This window comes from Coenobita brevimanus, chromosome 113 (assembly GCF_032717465.1).
Source record: "Coenobita brevimanus isolate Jiangsu-jjx chromosome 113, ASM3271746v2, whole genome shotgun sequence".
Taxonomy (NCBI): domain Eukaryota; kingdom Metazoa; phylum Arthropoda; class Malacostraca; order Decapoda; family Coenobitidae; genus Coenobita; species Coenobita brevimanus.
The window spans coordinates 21736645-21761255 of record NC_137066.1 but is presented as its reverse complement, the minus strand read 5'-3'; the positions used below and the strand labels follow the sequence as shown (position 1 = coordinate 21761255).

The 24611-nt window shown below is 42.3% G+C and overlaps 1 protein-coding gene across 1 annotated transcript in view; it reads right to left on the bottom strand.

Annotated features, from left to right (window-relative positions):
• Positions 1-23488, bottom strand: part of Ube3a (ubiquitin protein ligase E3A) — a 29789-nt gene extending 6301 nt beyond the window's left edge. Inside the window, exons 1-6 of the mRNA XM_080286698.1 lie at positions 23349-23488; positions 16455-16647; positions 9771-11351; positions 6215-6359; positions 4222-4427; positions 3660-3827 (exon numbers count right to left, since the gene is read on the bottom strand). Of these exons, the coding sequence (XP_080142824.1) occupies positions 3660-3827; positions 4222-4427; positions 6215-6359; positions 9771-11351; positions 16455-16647; positions 23349-23401 (2346 nt within the window). The 5' untranslated portion in view covers positions 23402-23488. The remainder of the gene's footprint in view (positions 1-3659; positions 3828-4221; positions 4428-6214; positions 6360-9770; positions 11352-16454; positions 16648-23348) is intronic.
• Between the last annotated feature and the right edge of the window lie 1123 nt (positions 23489-24611).

Here is a 24611-nt window from a genome sequence, read left to right as displayed (position 1 = left end):
AAACTTTGGGAAAGGAAACTTTACAAGACAGAGAAAGTTTTTCAATGAAGCACACTGGAGAGAATTCAGGGAAACAAGACAGACTCAGAGGAAGTGGGATATCTTTCTAGGTTTCTATAACTCGAGTGTGGAAAAATATGTGCCGAGAGTAAGTGGGAGAGAGAACTGGAAAAAGCATTGGTTCAACAGGAGTATGATGGCAAAAAAAGAAAGGAATGCAGCATGGAACCAATGGAGAAAGAGAGGTAACAACAGAACAATGGAAGAATACAAAAGAACTAGAAATTATTATACATGAATTTGTAAAGAGGAAAAAAGAAGCTTTGAAACAGGTATAACTGACAATATAAGGAGGAACCTAAATTGTCCTATAGGTCTGTCTATGGTAAACTGAAACACAAGGAAGGAATCAACAAGCTGAAAGTACAGGGAAAGGTCTACAAAGATGCAGTAATGAACGCTGAAATAATGAACTAAAGTTTCCAATTGGTTTTCACAAAGGAATATGATTTTGTGGAGGTGGAGGGAGTGACTATAAATGTAGTGTTAAAAGATATAAAAGTGGAAGTGCAGGAAGTGTATAATCTACTGGAAACTCAAGATGTAAAGAAGGCCCCAGGACCTGAAGGGATCTCCAACTGGACACTGAAGGAATGCAGGGAACAACTGGCGGGTAAAATTCACGGTTTAATTGTGTGTTCTCTGAAAGAAGGGAAAGTGAATCAGGAATGGAAGAGGGCCAATGTTGTACCAATTTACAAAGGAGGGAATAAGGAAGAACCCCTGACTTATAGACCAGTGTCCCTGACCAGCAAGGTTGCAAAATTGTGAGAGAGAATCTTGCAAGATTGGTGGATAAAATACCTGGAAGATGTGGACATGTTAGCAGAAAGTCAGTTTGGATTCAATAATGGAAGGTCGTGGTTTCTAATCTGTTGAGCTTCTACTCAATGACGATTGACATGCTACAGGAGAGAGATAGTGGGGTGGACTGTGTGTGCTTAGATCTGGAGAAAGCCTTTCACAAAGTACCTCATAAGTGACTAATGTGGAAACTGGAGCACACAGGACTGAAGAGGAACCTCTTGGAATGGATGAGGGACTTCAAGAGGGACCGACACATGAGAACAGTGTTAAAGGACAAGATGTCAGGATAGAGGGAAGTAACAAGTGAAGTCCTGCAGGACTCGTGACATTCCTGATTTACATAAATGATATGGTGGATGGAATGAACAGTTATGCAAATCTGTTTGCAGATGATGCAAAGACCATGAGGAGAGTAGAAGTTGAAGGGGATTGTAAAATGCTGCAGGAAGATCTGGAAAGGATTTACAAATGGTGCCAAGTGTGAAAAATTAAGTTCAATGCAAAATACTGGAAATGGGTAAACGTACTAAGAGGCCGTCACTGAACTACTCGATGGAAAAGGAACCAATCACAAAAGCAAGAGAAGAGAAGGACCTGGGAGTGTTGGTCCACAATAATTTGTCACCCGAAAAACATATTAACAATACTGTCAGAAAAACATAATAAGCTCTTAACAAACATCTAATGATCTATCTATCTACCTATTGCCAAATGCCTCAATCTTTTATGGGGTGGCCACAAACAAATCACCTCCAAGTCGCCCTGTCCCCCACCACTTAACCGCCCTGCTCCCAGTGCACACCCCCCTCTCTCATATACCTCTCCACTCCATTCTTGCATCTCATCCTTGGCCTCCCCCTCCCTCTTCCCCCTCCACCTCACTCACATACACTCTCACTGTCAGTTTCTTGTTCTCCATTCTCTCCACATGTCCAAAACACCTTAATGTATTTCTCCTAACACTTATCTATCAAACATAAGAGTGGTATCTCAATACATGGATGCGGAGATGATGAAAAAATTGATAGTGGCTCTGATCCACACCAGGTTAGAATATGCAGCAGTGGTGTATGTGAGTGAGGTGGAGGGGGGAAGAGGGAGGGGGAGGCCGAGGATGAGATGGAGGGATGGGGTGGAGAGGTATATGAGAGAGGGGGGTGTGAGTTGGGAGCAGGGCAGTGAAATGGCGGGGGACAGGGCGACTTGGAGGCGATTTGTTTGTGGCCACCCCAAACGGGATTGAGGTGTCTGGCAATAGATAGATAGATAGTGTGGTCCCCATGTAAAAAGAAACATGTAAACAAGATCGAGAGACTATAAACAGCAGCAACCAAGATGGTCCCCAGTCTGTCAGATCTATTGTGCAAGGAAAGAGTAGAAAAGCTGGGTCTGCCTTCCTTAAAAGAAAGAAGAGAGATGGGTGATATGATTGCAGTGTTCAGGGCCATGATGGGAGTAGACAAACCTGACAGAGAAGATCTGTTTGTATGTGATGGGTGAGCAACTAGAGGACATGGAAAGATATTGAAAGGACAAGTTACTTGAAGGATATCAAGAAATACAATTTTTCATACAGATGCACTGACCTGTGGAATACCCTGGACAAAGAGATCATCCAGTCCAAAAACTTAAATGAGTTTAAAGAAAAGTCTGACTGGTTGAGACAAGGGGATGGGACCCCACGTGTGTAGCTCATTTCCTGTATATCACAACCAGGTAAGTACAACTAGGTAAATACATTCTTGGAAAAACAACTCAATAATGATCAATTGTATATCAAACACAGGGACCATAGTGATGTATTAGTGAAATTGGTGATCTTATATAGAGGAAAAAAATGCTTAGTAGGGTGACTGTAAAAGTTAAACAAGGAATCGTATAACAAACAGAAGGGTGCTAAACTGTTAAGATAGCACAGTACAGTCATGTCTCAATATATGTTTGTTCGCTATGTGAAAAATCACTAAAACAATGAACTAGAAGTTATACCCAATTTTTCAATAATGATGCCAAAATGATCACAAATTCACTAGAACGATGCCTTCTTGTCAGTTGTTTGCACCAAGATGACCACCCAATGATTACACTTGCTATGGCCATGTGCCTTTTGTTCTACTTTGTGTGTGGATGGCCACTGAAACACTACTGCTATTACCAAACACAGTAACAGTGCAAGTGCGTAGCCAATAGTACAGTGTATGATATTATGTGGAGTGATAGCTTCTTGTGTGTGAAATACTAGAACTTGTGACTTGGAAATCATGTCTGGCAAGGATGCTACCCCTTCTGGAAAGCATGGCGCTACCGAGAACACCGAGGGCATGCCATTTTTTTTTTTTTTTTAAGGTTACATGGTCATAGACTCTCCTCCCACTCCGCAATGAACCAATTATATTGATGTTGCTATACAATAAATTGCTATGCAATGGGTTTTCACTTGATGTAAATCCCTGTATACCTTGGTGTGACTATAGGCAAATGATCATATTACAAGCCTTACTTTACTACTATTACTACTACTACTACTACCATCACCACTCTATGATATCCAATAGTTCCCCACCATCATCATCATCATTGCCAGACGCCATGTATCCCAGACGGGGTGGCCAATGGCTTAGAGTTAATTGTTTTACAGGGAGGGGCACTAATCCTCCACCAACCCCACTTGACACATAGGGATGCCAACAGCATCTGGTGTTCCCAGGCGGTCACCCATCCAAGTACTGACCAGACCCAACGTTCCCCACCATCATACCATTAAAAACATGGCATATTAAATGGCTACTAACATGCTTGCTGGCCTGAGAGACAAGAATGTTGTCACCACCACTCTTGAGGTCGTGTGTGAGACTGGTACCAAAGACATCTTGGTAGCCCACACGGAAGGTCTGCATAAACACCTCCTCCATGTCCTCACCCTCGTATTCCAGCAGCTCTACCAGGCTCCGGTACAGCGTCTGCAATGAACACTTAGAACTTAAAGACACCAGTACTGTGTATGAAGAAAACACAGAACTTGGAGAAACTGATACATCTGCAATGAACACACACACAAAGTACTGGTGCAATGTCTGCAAAAAAACAAAACTTAGAGAAATTGGTACACTGTCTCTAAATCAACAAACACTGACTGCAGCTCTCTCTCTCTCCCTTCCTTCATGGTTAAGTGAATTTCAATGAACACTACCCATGTGGTTGGAATGAGTCCCATTGGTTACTGTAGCTACTCGTCAAAACAGCTCTTTCAATCTTACTACATGTGGCCATCAACCAAACTAAAAAGGGTTAAGTGTCTTTACCATATTAAAGCAAACATGCTATGCTGTAACTGGGGTATCACTCAATCCTTACCGTATTCCATTCCCGCAGGTCATGGAAAGAGCCTGGTTTACTGCAGAGTTTCTTGTACATAACAGGAGGGAAGTGGACATCAAGAATGACATTGTTGTAGATGGCCAGCCCAAGCACGATGCCCACCAACGTGAACTGGGCGTCACTCTCGAAGCAGTTGGGGTTGAACCAGAACGTCTGAGTCTCATTGTTGATGCAGAACATTGCTGAAAATATAAGGAATAATGAGAGACTGGCTGGAGGAGTGTACAGTATATGAGTGAGCTGGAGGATGCAACCAAGGATGAGATGGATGGATGGAGTGGAGAAAATAGAAAGGTGGGTGTGAGTTGGGATGCAGGTGGCCAAATGGAACAGAACAGGATGAGATGGAGGTGATTTGTTTGTGGGATTAAGATGTCTGGCAATAGATAGATAAAGAAATTAATCATCACCACCATCTGTTCATCACTCTCAAAGCAAATGGAGTTGCACCAGAATGTCTTAGTCTTGTCCTTTACACAGAAAATTGCTGGAAATATAAACAAAACCATCATCATCCATCCACAACTTTCCTGTTAGCGGCTAGTGGTCACTGTAGGGTGATACATGCAAGAAAAGTTGAAGGAGGGAGCATGGCAAAGTGTGTGTGAGACACTTGGCGGTTAAGTATAAAAACTTTTGTGGTGGTGGGGGGGGGGAAGTAATCAAACTTGTGAATTAAAAAATCCATGAATAATAAGGTATGAAAAATATTATTGGGCCTTGGAGGGTCCAATACCTGCCCAAGGCCCCAACCAAATGGGCAGATTTGCACGTAGAATGTGATTGGTGTGAATGAGGAGAGCAAGAAGGTGGAAGTGGTGACGTGTTCAAGAGTGCAAGATATGCTGTGATGGCATTGTGTGAAACAATGATGAAAGGATGTGATGTGGAGGTGTGGGAGAGTGTGAAATGTGTACGATTGGGCATGAAAGGGCGAGGAAGATGCAAAGAAGGAGTTGTTTGGTTGATGAATGAGGTGTGGCAGAGTGGAATGTGAGATTACAAATGACAATGATGATGTGTAGTGCATTCTTCAATGCAAGGCCTGCGGGGGGCTAGGATTGTGATTGAAGAGTGGAGAGTTGAGAAGAACAATGGGACTGCAGTGTATTGATGTGATGAGGAAAGGGCAGATTGAAATGGTCTGGGCATGTTGAGAAGGTGGGGGATGACAACTGGGTGTGGTAAGTGTGAGGCATGAATGTTGGGGGTTGGGTTGCGAGAGGCAGACCAAAAAAGACCTGGGACAAGGTCACAGAATGTAACCACAGGGATCAGGGACTGAACAGGAAGGCTGCCAGAGATCACGCAGCATGGAGAGCAACCACTAGGTGACCAAGGCTGATGCACGCAACAAAGTTGGAGCATTTATAAATTATACGATGAACAATACAATTTCAAAGTAGCTGGGATTAAATCAAGACATGAGTTTCAATACTGATTCAAAACACTGTTGGAAATATAAGAAATTATCAAATTAAAAACTGCAAGAGAGGTATATCTGTGGACTGGGAGGAGAGTTGTTATTTGACGAGAAGGCAGCCTGATGGCATAGGACAGGGCGACAGAGAGGTGATTCATTTATGGTAACCCTTTCCGGGATTAAGATATTAACTACAGTACAGATACAGAGAAGATAATCTCACACACACACACACACACACACACACACACACACACACACACACACACACACACACACTGTACTCAATGAAACAACTATCTTCCCAGTTCCATCTGAAGAAAAGTTATAACTGGCAAAATACAGTGATACCCTATCTCTACTACCAGTTCCATGTTTCAGATGGTTCAGTTTTCTGCTGTGTACAGTATTCATAAAACCTGTGAAGGCATTTGAGTTTCAGTCTACACATGATTCACTCATCAAATTTGACTTATCTACTTCAAAAACTTATCAAATTTTACTTACACTGCTAAGTTTAAAACCAACTACAGGACTTATACATACCATAGTCTGGATTAAAGATCTGTTCCACGATTAGCTGGAAGAACTCCTTGCTAACACCGCCTTCATCAATGCCCTGCTCGCCTTCAAACTCCACAAACAACTGCTTCTTTAGGTCGCCAGGATTCTCTAAGGCAACCATCTCCAACTGGTTAGGGAGGATTTAGTCATTTAACTGTACTATATAGAATAATTTATCAACATCATTATAATCACCACCACCACCACAGTACAGTACAGGCTCCTAAATAGCAATTATAATGGTAATTACAAGAAAATCAAAGCCAACAGTACTGTACTACAAGCAGTTAAGCAATGTAGTACTTTGTATTCGTAATATATTAATGTTGTTGTTATGAGGATGAGATGGAGGGATAGAGTGGAGAGGTATATAAGAGAGGGGGGTGTGAGCTGGGAGCAGGGCAGTGAAATGGAGGGGGACAGGGTGATATGGAGGCAATTTGTTTGTGGCCACCCCTTACAGGATTAAGGTTTCTAGCAACAGACTGACAGATAGATAGTTATTACGAGGAAGACACGTTTTGCCCACTGGGTCTTATAACGATTCTCTAACAGCTAACAATGAACTAATGTTGATGATGCACATACAGTACAACCATCAAAAGCCCAACGTCCGATTTTCAAAGACCTACGTTTTCCAAAATATTTCTTCGTAAAGTAGGGGGGGGGGTTGAAATATTGGCACACAATCAATACACATCTGAAGCCAAAGGATATTTGTGGTATGTGGGTGCAAGAGAGATGTAGTGATATCAGATACTGACTGCGAAATAATGCTGATTTCATGTGTACTGTGTCGGAGAGAGCATGTAGAGACTGTCAGGCGTGGAAGGACTGTTCTTGCTGATGAGTTTCTTGAGTGTGAGGAAGTTTTATTATTTGGAGGACATGTTATGTGCTGGAAGTTCTGTAGCTTGGGCAAGGAATGTTTCGAGGAAGTTCAGGGGAGCGGTTGCTTCTTCCGAGACTGAGTGGGATCTCACTCCATGCTAGGGGATCTCTGTATGCAACATGTGTTAGGAGTGTAATGCTTTATGGTAGTAAGACCCGGGCAGTGAAGGAAGTGGATATTCATAGGCTCAAACGTACAGAAATGGCACTGATTAGATGGAGGTGTTGTGCGTCCTTGAATCTATCTTGCAGTCCATAGGTTATATTTACATTATTTTCTTATCTTCTCTGTCATATGCATATTTTTTCAGGTCTACACATACAGTGGAGTCTCTTTTATCCAAAATTCTTTCAACCGTAATATGCCATTAACCATAAGTTTTACTAAAATGTTCTCATTTCGATTAACTGCAAAACTCTGAAATCTATCCGAAACATGGCAGGCTTGTTTCGTGCCACTAGCATTAACGGTAGTTTACGGTTGCTCCGCTAGTCACTAGAGCGAGCGTTGAGTGAAGATTTAAGTTTACAGTTGCTATTATGGTTACAAAAGTGCAGTTAAGTGTTTTGGTGAGGGTTGAGTGGCTTTTGGGGTGCTGGTGGGCTAGATGTTGCCAGAAATGGGTGATGGGTGAGTGCAATACTGTTCCCTTGTATCCTACACATTATTACAGTGTCTTTTATCCAAAAAAATCGATTAAACGAAACTCTGGAAGTCCCATGATTTTCGGATAAAAGAGACTCCACTGTACATACATGCATACATACACACGTAAATATGATGCCATGTTTCCTCTTCAGGAATCCCTGTAATGGGACTGGACACGAAACAGCTGATGTATTCTATGGACTGCAAGTGTCAACACCAGCTAGGCTAATTACTTCCCAACAGGTGCTAGAAGTTGCTAGGAAAAAATAAATCAAAAATGTTAAACAAGATCTGTAACAATGTGAGACTCTCAGCTTGGACTTTTTACTCGTATAGACACTAAAGAGAGATACAACCAAGTGACTGTACTTGCGGCTGACACATTCAAACTGGGAAAATGAAATGTTACAGGTTAGCTTCATTGCCTCAAGTTATTCATTTCTCATAATTCTTAGCGTGATATACCGGTACCGTACCACTTTTTGTTTTCTTTTCCTTTCTATATGACATGATGAAGTACAGAACTTTTTACCTTGAATTCAATAAATTTTCATGGAACGCATGGCAGTGCAGTGTGTCTGAAGCAATCTGAAACTCTGCCATCACTTCTTGGGGCGACTACAAATGTCCCTAAGCTACTTTGCTAGTTCCATATTCCTAAAAGGAGGATAATGGTCTGTAAGAGATGGGTAAATTAAGCCTGCATTCCTTTGGGTTCACATTTCAGACATGCCCCTACATCAACAGCTACAATGTTCTACTCTTCAGTATAAAATAGGAAGACCTGTAGGTGCTGGAGACAGAGGCCTTCTTGCGGTGGCACCAATGTAGATGCCAGTTATAAACATATAGCTACTTCCCTATCCCCCAAAGGGAGGATGGAGGGCTGCAGAAAGGCATCCTTAGCCTGCAGTCCACTGAGGTCATGTTTCAGATGAACCTGGGGTTACAACTATTACCATTACTGCAACCAGTAATGATTTTACTTACCGGTATAATAACCTAGCCACTTTCTTTTCTGTTACTGTTGCTGCTACTGTTCCCCAGGCTCATCTGAACATAAACCCAGAGGACTGTAGGCTGAATTTCCCTTGTGCAGCTAGTAACCTCCAACTTTTGGGGCACAAAGGGGGAAGTGATGGGTGTTTGTCTAACTGGGCAATGGAGCAGCCAGGTTATATCGGTGCCACCATTTGAAAGAACCTCTCTCCACTATAGCCTGCTCTTTTTACACTAACTTGGGCTAAAACTGCCACCTGTCAATCTACAATGCTGAATTGTAACAATTAATTAATACTGGAATATGATGCTAGTCACAAAGAAGTGGTATGGAAAGGATGTAGAGCTGAAGTATTTATATTTTCTGTTACTGAGGTAGCTACATGAAATAACCAGCAAAAAGATGACATTGTAAAGGTGAATAGAGTATGGGCTAGCTACTACTTTTGTACGTACTGTAACCTATCTAACTTCATCACATGATGCTTCAAATTTTAGATGAGAACATTCTATGACATATATAGTGTTCACCATCATCAGCCTGGGGTGGGGTAAGGTAGGGTTTAGAGAACCAGACGAAACTTGCAAGAATGAGATATTAACCAAAGTTTGCCCAGCTGAATCAGCCACACTCCCATTCACTCACCATGCAAGTCCCCGGAATCCTGGCTCCACCGGTATGTCAAAAAAAGCATTCCTCACGAAGCTTCATACTCACCTCTTTGACAGTCACTCTGACAACTGTCAAGTTAAAAATGGGCGCCAAACCCTGGTTATAAAATCTCTGCACAAAATTCACCCAGCCAGCTCAATTGCCTGTCAGTTTCTTAGCCTCATCAGCTCCTATACCTACTTTCCCATGCACTCATTTACCATATCTAACCACCTTTTTCTAACCAGACCTCCTCCCATCTTCAAATCTGCTCAGATAAACAGTAACATTTTCACCACTATTCACACCCATCTACATGCCATGCAACAAAAATCTGACACACTTACTTCAACAAGAGCATCATCTATAATGCGCTCTCTTCGTACACGCAGCTTTAAATATGGATTGGTTGGCATTCCCTCCATCACTTGCTGGTAGATGCTTATCCTCCGCTCCGAGTACATCCGTATCCTGTTGTCATAGTACAGACCGAGGGCTTTAGTTGCCGGAGTTAGGATAAAAGGATAACTGAGAAAACTGAACTTGTCACCACTTCCTGCTTTGTAGTAAGCAAAGTCTCTATCCATTTCCAACTGGTCACTGAGGAAGTCATCGTAAAACTCTGAGAGGGGGACTAGAGGTATGCGAGCATCCAGTACGTGAATCCCCAGTTCGGACCCTAATGAGTCTTTTGGAGGTGGTCTTGATGCCCAGTCCTTCCCCGCCCCACTAACGCCAAGGAACGGGTCGTCCTGTGCCACATTTTCTAACAAGGACTCCTCCACTGGCAAATCCCGTAACAGGGGCGTATCTAACTGCCCACCCAGTATACTGGCATAGAACAGAAGCTTCATCACTTGCGTGGCCGAGGTTATGCTGTCCTCGTCGTTGATGGTAAAATCCCGGGAGAATTCCGTGGTGAGCAGCTTAATGGTAATTAACTGATGCAGACTCTCCAGCAGGTGGCGGAGACGTGGTGCCTCCCACGTAGCTAAGTGTTGTGTTAGAAGCGCTTGATCCTTCTCTGGCAGCTGGCTGATTGTCCGGCACATCTTTGGCATTGCACTTTCAATGAAGTCTGTTGTGTTTAAGGCAGGGCTTTCTAACAAAATGATGAAAATATTAATGTTATTGGCTATGGCAGTGAAGGCATCTCGACGGACTCGGAGCTGTATGCTGAGCGAGTCTGACAATAACTGTTCAATGGCATACATTAGGGTGCTTCCAAACTCTGCCTCAGGACATTCAAATAAGGCAGCATAAGAACGCCTCACCTCCCCAATATCAAGGGCAGATGGTTTCACATCATTCATTACTAAATTATTCTTACCCTGGTCATCTTTACATTCCTCACTACAGGCTGCACTTTCATCAGCACTTATATCCTCGGCACAGTCCAAGTCTTTATCGAGGTCTCCTTCCTGTGCACGTAACTCCTCTTTGCTCTGAGCCCCGGCATTTTCCGCAGCTTTATCGGTATTTTTGTCGATCATTTCATTGGGCTTTTCTGTGCCGTCAGATCTTTGCAAGAAACTGTGTCTAAGGGCATTTTCATTTGAGAATACTTCCCACAATAACCGTCTAAGCTTAGCGTAATTATTTGAACTCCGGCACTCAGAAATCGTACGAGCAAGGGTCTCTTCAGTGAGTGCAGTGGGGAGGTTCACGCCCTCTGGATGGGGCGAAAGCGGCGGCATGGCCGATGTGGGAGTGGAAACGCCTGCCATATCGACATCCTGCACCAGTGAGCAAGTCTGTGGTAGCTGTGCAGTGGATGAGGCGGTATCAGAGTCTCTCATACCACTACCTGTGACAGACTGCCTGGCTGGCGCCCCTCCCTTGGCACCCTCAACCTCACACAGTCTGGCACGTGACGCAAATAGTTGGAGTGCCTTGCCTGCTGCTTCATTACTCGACAGTGGACCAACCTGCAACAATACACAATTATGTAACAGTTGCAGCTCTTATTGTACATCATCATCATCATCTTTACCATTATTATTATTATTATTATTATTATTAATTATTATCATTATCACCATCATCCAACATGCAACAATACACAACTGTGACATCTGCATCTCTTATTATACATCACCATTACTGCTACTATTATTATTATATTTATCATTATTACTATTATTATTATTAATATTATTATTATTTCAAATATTACCATCAACCAACCTGCAACAATAAACAATTAATGGTATGTAACAGTTACATTTTTTATTGTACATCATTATTATCATTAGCTAGTATTAACATCATTATTATTATTATTATTATTATTATTATTCATTACTATTATTATTATCATCATCACCATTATTATCATTCTTGTCATCATACTCTCAACCTCTTCTCCCACAACAGAATGAGTGGGGAAAAAAAAAAAAAAAAATCATCATCCCAACCCTTTTCCCACCACACAATGCAGTGAGTTAAGGGTCTGAGAGTGAGATAAAAGCCTGATGTCAGAAGAACTATATAAAGTCTAAAGAAAGGGCCACACACTCATTCAATACCATTCAAGCCAACAGAATCCTGACTCCTCATAGGTTAACCATCCACATTTCTCGGGGTTAAATTTTCACTCATTCAAAAAACAACCGTAATGAGTCATTATACCGTATTTAAAACTTTATTCTTTTTGTCTTTTGTGCCCATCATTCAATACACACTCTGAGGGAAATGTCCTACCTATCTATTCCCAGACACCTTAATCCCATAAGGGATGGCCACAAACAAATCGCCTCCATGTCACCCTGTCCCCCGCAATCTCAATGCCCTGCTCCCAGCTCACACTCCCCTCTCTCATATACCTCTCCACTCCATCCCTCCGTATCATCCTTGGGCTCCCCCTCCCTTTTCACCTCACTCACATACACTCTCCTCATCAGTCTCTCACCCTCCATCCTCTCCACATGGCCAAACCACCTCAGTGTGTTCCTCCTAATGCTTCCGATCACATCCATATCCACACCACAACGCTCCTTTATATCCTCATTTGTCAGCCTGTCTCTCCATGTGACTCCACAGGCTCCTCTTATATAACCCATTTCCATTGCTCTCACTCTTGACTTGTGTCCTTCCAACAATGTCCAAGCTTCGCTTCCATACGCCAGAGATGGTATCACAACACTGTCATGCAGCAACCTTCTCACTTCCATGCTCACTTCCCTGCTTCTTATCACTGCTTTCAAGGAACCAGCAACCCTTCTTCCTTGTTGTACCCTTTCAAGCACTTCACCCTCCAAACTTCCATCCTTACTCATCACACTACCCAAGTACTTAAACATACTCACATTTTCCATTTCCTCACCATCCAACCTCACTGTACATTCACTGACTTCACCTCTCTCAAAGACCATCACTTTACTCCTCCCTGCATTCACCTTTAGATTCTGTTTCTTACACACTCTCCCAAACTCATCCACCAAGCCTTGCAGCTCCCCTTCGTCTTCACTCAACAATACAGTATCATCTGCAAACAACAGTACAGGGAGTTTCCAAACACTACCCTCTCTCACCAGGGCCACTCCAACATCCACTACCCTACCTTGTACCCCTTTTATTACCCTATCCATGTACAGACTGAACAACCATGGAGACATGACACATCCCTGTTCCAACCCAACCTTCAAAGAAAAAAATTCACTTAGTTCACCATCCACACGCACTGCAGCCTTAGCACCATCATACATACTCTTCACAGCTTTCAACAACTTCCCATCCTCTCCATATATTCTTAATACTTTTCACAACCCTTGTCTATCCACCCTGTCATATGCTTTCTCCAAATCCATGAAAGCCGCATACAACTTCTTTCCTTTCTCTAGAAACTTTTCCACCAAAGATCTAAGAATGAATATCTGATCTACACAACCTCTCCCCTTCCTAAAGCCTCCCTGTTCTTTTCCAACTAATTCCTCTGTTCTTTCCCTAACTCTGTCAATAAGTATCCTACCATACACTTTTCCCATGAAGTGCACTGTATTAATATCATTTAATATTTTACTTGTCCAAAATTAAGCTTTGTCTTCAAATATACAGTGAATATGTGAGGACACGTGATATCAATACCTCTGTAGGATGAAAAAATATTTTAGAAAGTGGATGTTTTTGGAAACTGATGTTTGGACATCAGAGGCTGTACTGCATTACTCGACAACACTGCAATAATAACCTCCTTAACACTGTCACACACTTCTTGGACCACCCTGTATGACCCTCCTGCCAGCTGCTATTCAATGGACCTGCACTGTACCCACAACACACCACCTCACACACAATGGACCCACAATGGACCCAGAGCAGACGATCTACTCTGATTATTTTCTTAAACAGGGATTCCCAATCTGCTGACAACAAACACCATTGTGCTCTCTTGCTGCATTTAAAATTGTACAGTATTCGTAAGTACCAGCAGATAATCAACAATAAAACCTTAATTTACTACATTTTGTCTGGAGGGAGAGAGAAGGGAAAGATCAGGGATGAGATGGAAGGATGGAATGGAAATATGAGGGAGGGAAGTATGAGCTGGAGGGAGGGTAGCCAAGTGGCAGAGGCCAAGGCAACGTATAGGGGATATGTCTGTGGCCACCCTTTAAAGAATTAAGGCATCTGGCATTATATACAGAGATAGAGAGCTAGACAGCCTGTCTTGGTGGAAAAATTTTTAGGTCATGGCTTACTTATGGTTGCCTGAGATCAGCTATATTCATATTTTTTGAACCATATACTCATGACTTCAAAATTCTTTTTAGCTATCTATTACCAGACTCCTTAATCCCGCAAGCAGTGACCACAAACCCACTGCCTCCAAGACGCCTTGTCCTCTGCCATTTAGCTCCCCTCTCTCCAACTCACACCCCTCTCTCTCATAACTGTATCTCTCCACCCCATCCCTCCATCTCATCCTTGGTCTCCCCCTCCCCTTCTCTCCCTCCTCACAATAAACAATATGAACATGGGCAAAATATGTTACTAGATTATTTGTTTGGCACAATTCAGCTTCTCAAAATACACTGTTATTCCATGAACAGTTGGCTGAGGGCTTGGTTTATCACTTCCCTGAAGCTAGGAAAGCACTGGCTGAACCCATGCATATTCTCAGTTACAAATTATGGAGTAAGTTCTACAATTTGAAAGTTCATACTGATAGATTTTAGTGTTGCTTCATGCCTTAAGTGTTTTATGTAGTCTAAATCTCATTCATCCATCCATCTAATCCTATGTTGCCCCATGATGAGCGTAGGAGCCCGGGGCTAGGCAAGTTGGTCCTGACGTTTAAGACGAATGACCAGCCTCACTCATCCCTGAGTGGCATTGCATGAGCAATAAACCCCAACCATCCCTTGGATATAAACCTACACAGGCTCAATCTGATTGGAGTGCCTTAATTGCTCACTAAACCACCAGGCGCCATAATTTGGTCATATGGTTACCACCCAGTGTAGTAAATGGTTTCCTGGTGTACAGGAAACTATTTGGCTTGTCACTCAATGTACTGTAGAGTCACCCACATGCAGAAGGAAGAGGAAAGAATGAAGAAAAGAAGACAGAAAAGGAAGTGTAAAGTCACCCACAGGCAGAAGAGGAAAGAATGAAGGAATGAAAGGCAGAAAAGGGAGTGTAAAGTCACCCGTAGGCAGAAGGAAGAGGAAAGAATGAAGGAAAGAAAGACAGAAGAGGAAGGAAGAGAGGAATGGACAGACACTCAAAGCAGCAATATATCGAGTGAGTGGATGATGAGCACCCCCTAACCTAAAAATGATTCCATGTTTCCTTTTGAGGAATCCCTGTACAGTACCGGAATTGGCCATGGTACGCTGATACAGTATTTCTATGGACTGGAAGTTAAACCAGGTGCCCAAATCAGCTATTTACCTCCAAACAGTTGCTAGAAACTGTTGAGAAAAAGAATATTTGAGATGTTTAATGAGATTTGTAACAAAGTGAGAGTCTCATCTTGAACTTTACGTAGAGTCACTCAAAACAGTGATAACCAAGTAGTTGCCGCTGAATGTTTCCTGCCCAAGAGTGATGACTGTGTGGCTGGTTAGCAAGTTTGTAGCCACATTTCACTCACCTGGTAGCACCTCCCAGGGTCCTTGGTAGCTACCCTTCTATTAAATGCTGCAAATAATTATCAGACTGGCTTACATGATTTACTGGGTGTATCTGTGTGTATTAACTAATAGTCATATATGGAGATCTGTGTTACATATAAGTTGTTTAGATTTTTTCATTTTCATTTTTAATGGCTTCAACATGCATGCGTTGGCCTTGGTCACCTAATGGCAGCTCTCCTTGCTGCTCAATCTCTAGCAGCCTCCCTATTCATTTCCATTTCCCTAAGGTCATGCTCAATGAGCTCATCCCAGGTCTTTTTCAGTCTACCTCTCGCAACTCTACCCCTAACGTTAGCACTTCTCACTTTCTGCACGCAACTGTCATTCCCCATCTTCTCCACATGCCCAAACCACCTCAATCTACCCCTCATCATCACAACACCAACACACTCCAGTCCCATCCTACTTCTTAACTCTTCCATCGTAATCCTACCCCCCCCAGGCCTTGCACTCAAGGAAGCACTAAGGGGGCAAAGTTTACGATGGAAAAGTTAAGCCCAGCCCCCCCAGTGCATCCTTGAGTACTGTACAAGGCCTTAGTCTTTACTTCCCATCATGACTGTTTATTAATAAACAGTGGTGTATTATGTGAAGAGAGTTTCTATTCTGATTAACAACTTTATAAGGAAAAATGTGTTATGCGTGAGAATGTTAAATGAGGAATTACCATATTGTAGCTACTGCTGTTATACTTGCCTATGAGGTAACCTATGTAAGCAGGAAGTTACAGAAATGCCACTTAACTCCCTCTCAATCCCTCAAAAGATGGTGGGCTGCAGGAGAGAGGCAGTTTTAGCCAGATATCTACTATGTTCACATTCAGAAGAACATACGGTACTACTACTATTACTAGTTCAACCATACTACTGTTGCTGCTGCCTCTGTACTTGCCTGCCCTGATGAAGCACAGTCTGGGTTATTACAACTGGAGTTACCACAGCCATCTGTGAGCTGGAAGTAATATTTTTCTATAAGTTGCTTAGCAGCGCGTTTCACGTTGCCCTCGTCCTGTGGAGGCCAAGCCATATTCCTGTCCTGCTCCGAGCAGCTGTCATCAATTTCCTCATCCCTCACACTCTCACTCCTACAACATAAATACAGTACATTAAGCACAAGGGTAGTATCGGATCATCACTGTTATATTTAACCCACTTTAATCAAATGATACACTTTTATATTTTATCCTTACTATCTCCAGACAGATTTTTGTTCAACTAAGGACAGATCTTTCCTACAGGTGTTAATGAAAGTCGTATATAATTATGGGCACAGCCAGGGAGGTGGTTTAAGTGATCCAGGCCCCCACCCAACCTTTTCTGTATGAATAAGCTTAACAGGAAAGTATCGGTTGTAGTTAATTTTGTCATTCATTTACATTTTGGGTTACTCAATCTAGTAATGACTGCTTTGAGGCTTGTTTCCCTTATTCTTTAGAAATATACCCCTACCCTTACATGGCCAAAAACTGTCACCTAGATTAACACCAGAATACAGTGCAAGATGTGCTGTTGAAAAGATGTTGAGGGGCAGTAGTCTTCTCTGCTACTGAGCTTTGGGAAATAAGTGGGAATGGACAAAAACCTTGGCCAAGTTACTGTAAATGGGTATAGGCTAGATACATGTTTTTTATTAGTCATGGTACTTTACGTGTCAAGTGGGGTTGGTGGAGGATTAGTGCCCCTCCCTGTAAAACAATTAACTTTAAGCCCTTGGCCACCCTGTTTGGGATACATGGCGTCTGGCAATGAATGAATGAATGAACTATTACAATGTCTCCCAAACACCTGTGTTTAAAGAATACAGTACTGACAAACAAAATTCAGCCCCAATCTTTGCAAAATCATGGCTGTGTGTCTATAACTTTATTTTTTTTCTTTTTTTAATGCATGGAATGGAACAAAATGCCAGAAGACCACAAGATTGTTCCTGCAGAGAGAGAGAGAGAGAAATCCATCTAGTTCAAAACCTCTCTCCAGAACTTAATCATGAAGGGAGATAGCAAGAGGAAAATAAAATATACCGGTACATCAATGAACCGAAGGGGCTAAAAGAAACACATGAATAAAAACAGCATAACAGTAACCAAAACAGAATAACCACAAGATCTTACAATGCAGTACAAAATTGCTTCCACTGTCAGTCCAGATCAAAACACATGCTTTAAATTATTTACAAGTCTGTCTATCTATCTATAGCCCGACGTCCTAATCCGGCAAAGGGTGGCCGCAGACAGAACGCCTCCAAGTCGCTCTGTCACCCACCATTTGACTACCCTCCCCCCACCCTCATATACCTCTCAACTCCATCCTTCCATCTCATCCTCGGTCTTCCCCTCCCTCTCCCTCCCTCCACCTCACCTACATACACCCTCTTAGTCAGTCTTTCATTCTCCATTCTCTCCACATGGCCAAACTACCTCAGTGTATTTCTCCTAATCTTCTCAACCACATCCACATCCACCCCACAATGTTCTTTCATTTCTTCATTCGTCAACCTGTCCCTCCATGTCACTCCACATGCTCCTCTCAAGTAACTCATTTCCACTGCTCTCACTCTCGACTTGTTCCCCTCTTGCAAGGTCCATGCCTCACTTCCATACGTTAGGGTAGGGATCACAATACTATCATGAAGGGCTTCTTAACTTCCATACTCACCTCCCTATTTCTCATCACTGCTTTCAGTGAACCAACAACCTTCCTTCCCTGCTGTACGGTACCCTTTCATGCACTTCATCCCCCAAGGGTCCAACTTTACTCATCACACAATCCAAATACTTGAATGCACTCACATTCTCCATATCTTCGCCATCCAACCTCACTGTACATTCTGTGACTTCATTCCTCTCAAACACCATAACTTTACTCTTGTTTACATTAACTTTCAGATTCCTCTTCCTACACACTGTCCCAAATTCATTCACCAAACTTTGCAACTCCCATTCATCTTCACTCAACGATACTGTATCATCAGCAAACAACAACACCAGAATCTTCCAAATCTCACCCTCATTCATTACAGCCACCCCCACATCCACTGCCCTACCTTGCACCTCCTTTACAACCCTATCCATGTATATATTAAACAGCCATGGAGACATCACACAACCCTGTTTCAGTCCCACACTGAGATCAAAGAACTCACTCAGCTCACCATCCACTCGCACCGTAGCCCTAGCTCCTTCATAGATACTCTTCACAGCACTCAACAATTTCCCCTTCACTCCATATATTCTTAATACCTTCCACATACCTTGTCTATCTATTCTGTCATAAGCTATCTCCAAGTCCATGAAGGCAGCATACACTTTCTTTCCCTTCTCTAGATACTTCTCCACTAAACATCTTAAAACAAATATCTGATCTACACACTCTTTTCCCTTCCTAAATCAAGTACCCGTACAAATTAGGCGACGACTATGGAGCGCACAAAGGACACGGTACAGATTGCGACATGAAATGTAAGGGGTGTGAATGATCAGGCGAAAGAGAGAGAGATTGTGCAGGGGCTTGAGGGTGCAAAAGTAGACATATGTAGAATAACTGAGACTAAATGGAGAGTGTGAGAGAGTGGGAGTATGGATGGGGTTGAGTATATGTGCGGGAGCTGGTGGGAATGAGAGGGCAAAGGGAATACCAGTATGTATTGTTGTGTGCAAGAAGTGGAGGGAGAGTATATAAGAGTATGGATCAGTTGGCTCAAGGATTGTCCGGGTAAGACTGAAAGCAGGGCTACAAATGTGGGCGATTGTGTGTGTGTATGCACCAACGCAAGATCATGCAAGTAGAGTTAAAGAAAAATTCCAGGCAAATGTGGAAGCATGCATGGAAAAGTTTGAAAGGAATGAGAGAACGTTTTTTTATTAGAGATATGAATGGAAAAGTAGGGAATGTGAAGGTGGATGGAGTAGTTGGTGAGTGGGGTGTGCCTGCAGAAGTGGATAAGAATGGCAGTGCTCTAGTGGACATTTGTGCAGGGAGGGGGTTGGCGATAGCCAATTCCCTTCTTAGATACAAAATGATTCACAGGTATACATGGTGGGCGTTGAGATGGGTGGATGGTGAACCGAATGAACGGAAGGCAATGACTGATCACGTGTGTGTGGATGACAGAACAAGGTGTGTAATGGATGCAAGAACATACAGAGGTTGGGGGAGTGGAGTTTCTGACCACCATGTGTGAAAAGTCAAGGTTCAAATACAATGGAGAAATAGGAGGGATGGACAGGAGGAAGTAGTCCAGACAAGGATGGTGGAAAGGTTGCAAGAGGATGGGAAAAAAAAAAAAAAAAAAAAAAAGAATATAAGTGAGAAGTGGAGGAGCAATTGGGTAAATATGATTTGCAACACATGGGGGAGGTGGAAGATGTAAGATATTCACAGAAGAAATCTGTGCAGCATGTGAGCTGGTGTGTGGGGTGGAGAGAGGACGGAAGGGGGTGCAAGGAAAAGCAAGGTGGAATGAAGAAGTGAGACAGGCTGTGGCACAAAAGAAGAAAGCATATAGTAAGTAGATGGCAAGCAGGGACATGAAGGAAGTTGAGAGACAGTAGAGAAAGTTATAAATAAAGAGGAAGAGAGAAGTGAAAAGATTAGTCGGAGAGAGTAAGAAGAGAGTGGAGGAGGAATTTGGAAGGAATTTGAGTGTTCAGTGGAGGGAATGTAAGAAATTGTTCTGCAAAGGGGTAAAGAGAGTAGGGCAGGGTGATAAAGAAGTTAGTTGGGGAGTGAAAGATAAAATTGGTAGATTGATAGTGGAGAAGAGAGAAAAAGTAAGCAGATGGAGAGAATAATTTCAGGAACTGTCAAACATAGACAATGAAAGTGATGCGAGATTAAGTGGCTGGAGAATGGCTGGGAGAATGAGGGAGGTGAGAAGAAAGGAAGAAATCAGTAGGATGGAAGTAGTGGAAGTACCGTAATCAAGAAGTCAAAATGGGGAAAGCCCAAGAAACTGATAAGAGTACCGTATGTAGTGAAATAGTGGTACAGTAGAATGGATATGGAAGACGTGCAGATTGGCCTGGGAGGAAGGTAGAGTCCTGGAGGATAGGAAGTCGTGCATAATTACTGTATTCCCCTGTACTAATGAAACAGGGAAAAAGAAGTGCCAGTGAATGGTAATCATAGGGACATCTGTCTTCTAAGTGTAACAGGATAAGTGTATGGTAGGATACTTATTGACAGAGTTAGGGAAATAACAGAGGAATCTGTTGGTGAAGAATCGGGAGGTTTTTAGAAGGGACGAGGTTGTGTGGATCAGATATTCATTCTTTGGTCTTTCGTGGAGAAGTTTCTTGGGAAAGGAAAGAAGTTGTATGCAGCCTTCATGGATTTGGAGAAAGCATATGACAGGGTGGATAGGCAAGGAATATGGAAAAAACAGTATTAAGAATGCATGGAGTAAATGGGAAGTTGCTGAATGCCGTGAAGAGTATGTACAAGGGGGCTAAGGCTGCAGTGCGTGTGGATAATGCACTGAGTGAATTTTTCTACCTGAATGTTGGATTGAAACACAGATGTGTCAAGTCTCCAAGGCTGTTCAATCTGTATATGGATGGGGTTATAAATGAGATGCAGGGTAGGGCAGATGTTGGAGCAGCTTTAATGAAAGAGGGAACCTTCCTGTACTGCTGTTTGCAAATGATACTGTATTGTTAAGACGAAGTGGAACTGCTAGGCTTGGTGAATAAGTTTGGAAGTGTAAGAAATGGAATCTAAAGGTGGATGTAGGTGAAGTTATTGGATGTACAGTGCGGTTGGCAGATAAGGAAATGGAAAATGTGAGTGCATTTAAGTATTTGGGCAGTGTGATGAGTAAGGATGGAAGCCTGGAGGGTGAAGTGCCTTGATACCATTGTTAACAATCCAAAATAGCAATGAAGACATGCAGATGCAATCTTAGAACCGCATTTTTGGCACAAAATTACCCTTAATAGTGTTGATTTATCGAAGACTAACCTAAATTTCCATCTTAACCCAACCTAATTTATCCTATTTTAAGCTAACCTAAGTAAATTTATGCCTTCCCTATCTCTTCTATAATCATACTTTCCTTGTGTACTGATGGATCGCCTTACTCAAAAACACAATTCTGTACTGTACACCTTACAAGGTCTCTGAATCAATTCAAAAGGTTGGTAAACTGATACCGGTACTGAAATAAAACTAGTGGTGCAACTCCCAACAGGTAGCTATCAATAGGCAAACATTTCTGTCAATATATAACAGGTGATCACTGATCCTTCAAGTATACCATTTTTTAAATTGATTTGTACTCATATTTCATCATTTGGTGACATTACTTGGCATTCCCATATTTCCTCCACAAAGTCTCTATTGCAAATGAACTCCTCCCCCTTACCCGGTACTGTGTTAAAACCCCCAGTGGTGATTTGCGACGAAAGTGTCAAAAAGGGAAAATATTAGCTCTCTCTCTCTATTGCCAGACACCATAATCCCGTACGGGGTGGCCATTTGACTCTGAGTTACTTGTTTTACAGGGAGGGGCACTAACCCTCCACAAACCCACTTGACACGTAGGGAGCACGTATGTTTGGTTATATGGTTACCACCCAGCGCTGTAAATGGTTTCTTGGCTTATGCTGAATATACTGTAAACAGAAAACATTGACTCACAGTTTCTTCTCAGTTAGCGATGCTTGCTAGTATCTCACCCCTATTAGTTTATTTCTGTATTTATGCAATTATGCTGATATTTCAAAAGCATAAATAACATTTAGGGCAAGACCAAGGTGTCACATGCAAAATAAACAGGTAATTTTAGAAAGACTGACGAAGAGAGTGTATATGAGTGAGGTGGAGGGGGAAAGAGGGAGGGGGAGCCCGAGGATGAGATGGAGGGATGGGGTGGAGAGGTATATGAGAGAGGGGGGTGTGAGTTGGGAGCAGGGCAGTGAAATGGCAGGGGACAGGGCGACTTGGAGGCGATTTGTTTGTGGCCACCCCAAACGGGATGGAGGCGTCTGGCAATAGATAGATAGATAGATTTTAGAAACAGCATTAGCAAGCACCCTAACCCTGAGAAAATACTTGAATTCAGGTAGTGGGTTCTGCTACGATAAATATTATCCAACAACAGTATCCTGCGTCAGGCTAGATGCGATACACAAAGCCATCTGAATAACATTTCCTGTTTCAAGCCGAAAATTCTTCTTCCCAACGCCAGACATTTTTAGGCAGGCTATACACTTTAACTTGGCCTGAAATACCAGCTATCATCAATCTATACTGAATGCTCAGCTGTAACAAGAAATTAACACTAAAATAGATTCTAGTCACAAAGCTGTGCTATGGAATGGTTGCAGAGCCACAGTAGTCTGCTTCTGCCATGGTTACTTGAAATAAGCTGCTGAAGGATGCAAATCTGGGCCAAGTTAAGGTGAAAGGAATAGAGCACAACACTGAATACGAGATTAATCACAAGCTCAGTAAAATTGCTAGGAAGTACAAAAGAATGGAAAAAAAACAAAAAGGGGGAGATTATGGTAGCAATGTGGGTTATTAAATCAGTTATTGCTGCCCCAGGCTCAAGTGTGAACATGGACTGCAGGCTAAGTAGCTGGCTTGCAGTTCCTCCTCCTTACGGGGGATTGCACTGTAAGGTAGCCTTGCTGAGACGTTTCTATAAACAGGCAGTGTAGCCACCCACTTATATCTGCACCACCACACTACCACAACCCTCACCGTCAGCGGTTTTGGTATACTACGCAGTTTATAAGTATGAAAACAGTTGAAAATAAATCTCATCACTGGTGTCCTCCATTACCTGGTGCCCTCCTCGGCCCCAGCAGCATCACCCGTCTCTTCTGGCGAATTCATTAATTTCTCTTCCACCACAAACACTCAATAAAAAATCCCAATCCCAGCAACAACCTCTGCGGCACAAGACACGTTAGATTGAGTACATCGTCTCCGTCCCGACTCCTAACACCGTCGCCATGTTTATTTAACTTCGCTGTGAAAAGTCATGTTTGGAAAAAGAATCCCGAGGGATGATATAATAATTTGGGTGTCTGGGGAGAAAATCTGACTAACTGAGAGGATTTATATATTATTTTTATATTTCCGCTTCAGTAAAGGCCGTTAATGACTGCTTGCTCTTGCTATGTACTCGTTCCGGTAACTTGATTGTTATATGTGAATAAACGCATATATAAATGATTGCAAAAATATTAGATTAAGTGTACATGAACTAATAATCAATTTAATGTTATTACACTACGTTGTCTCGAGTAGGATTACCAATTTAGCGTTTTTTGCTAGATCTACAAACACTTCTGTTTAGCATCGTTTGCTACCAGAAATCTAGCAATATTCTAATTATTTTTACATTAACGATACTCCAGAAATAATAACCACTGCAGGTTAATTTCTGGAGTTTTATGTAGTTAACAGACTTTCAGCGATTTTTATCTATTCATTTTTTTCCCGATACTTGTAAAGTTAAACTTGGCAACTCTACAGCCCTTCGTTCAAAAGTTCGAGGAGTAATGATGATAACGGACTAGAGAAATTGCTTTTTTTTATTAACTTTCCTGTTGACATCAGACGGAAATAGGTTGCTAAAGTTTCCCGCCTTGCACTTGCATGGGCGACAGATCCCAAGAATTGCGAAGTTGTCCCTAGTGAACTGCAAGTCATATTCACTGGCAGGGTTTCCTAAGGGCAGTGACATCTACGTTGAACGAACTCTCTAGATGAGCATAAACGTGATATATTCAGTACCATGGAGTCTTTTATTTTTATTCTTGGTACCACTGGCGATTTTATGGACTTTTCCACGCTTTAATAAGATGCTTCATCATTCCTTTCACTATTATCAGAAGTCTGTCCAAGTGATTTACATACAGTATTTATTTATTTGTTTTTTACGGATGAGTAAAGGAGGGTGTTAGGCAGCGTACTCTGACTTCAACCCCTCGTCCTCAGAGCACAAGCAACTGACTTGGGTTCTTTTGCACGTACGTAGAAAGCAAAGAGGACGTATTAGGACAACTATTATTTGAAGCGGAAGATTTTGAAAGAATAA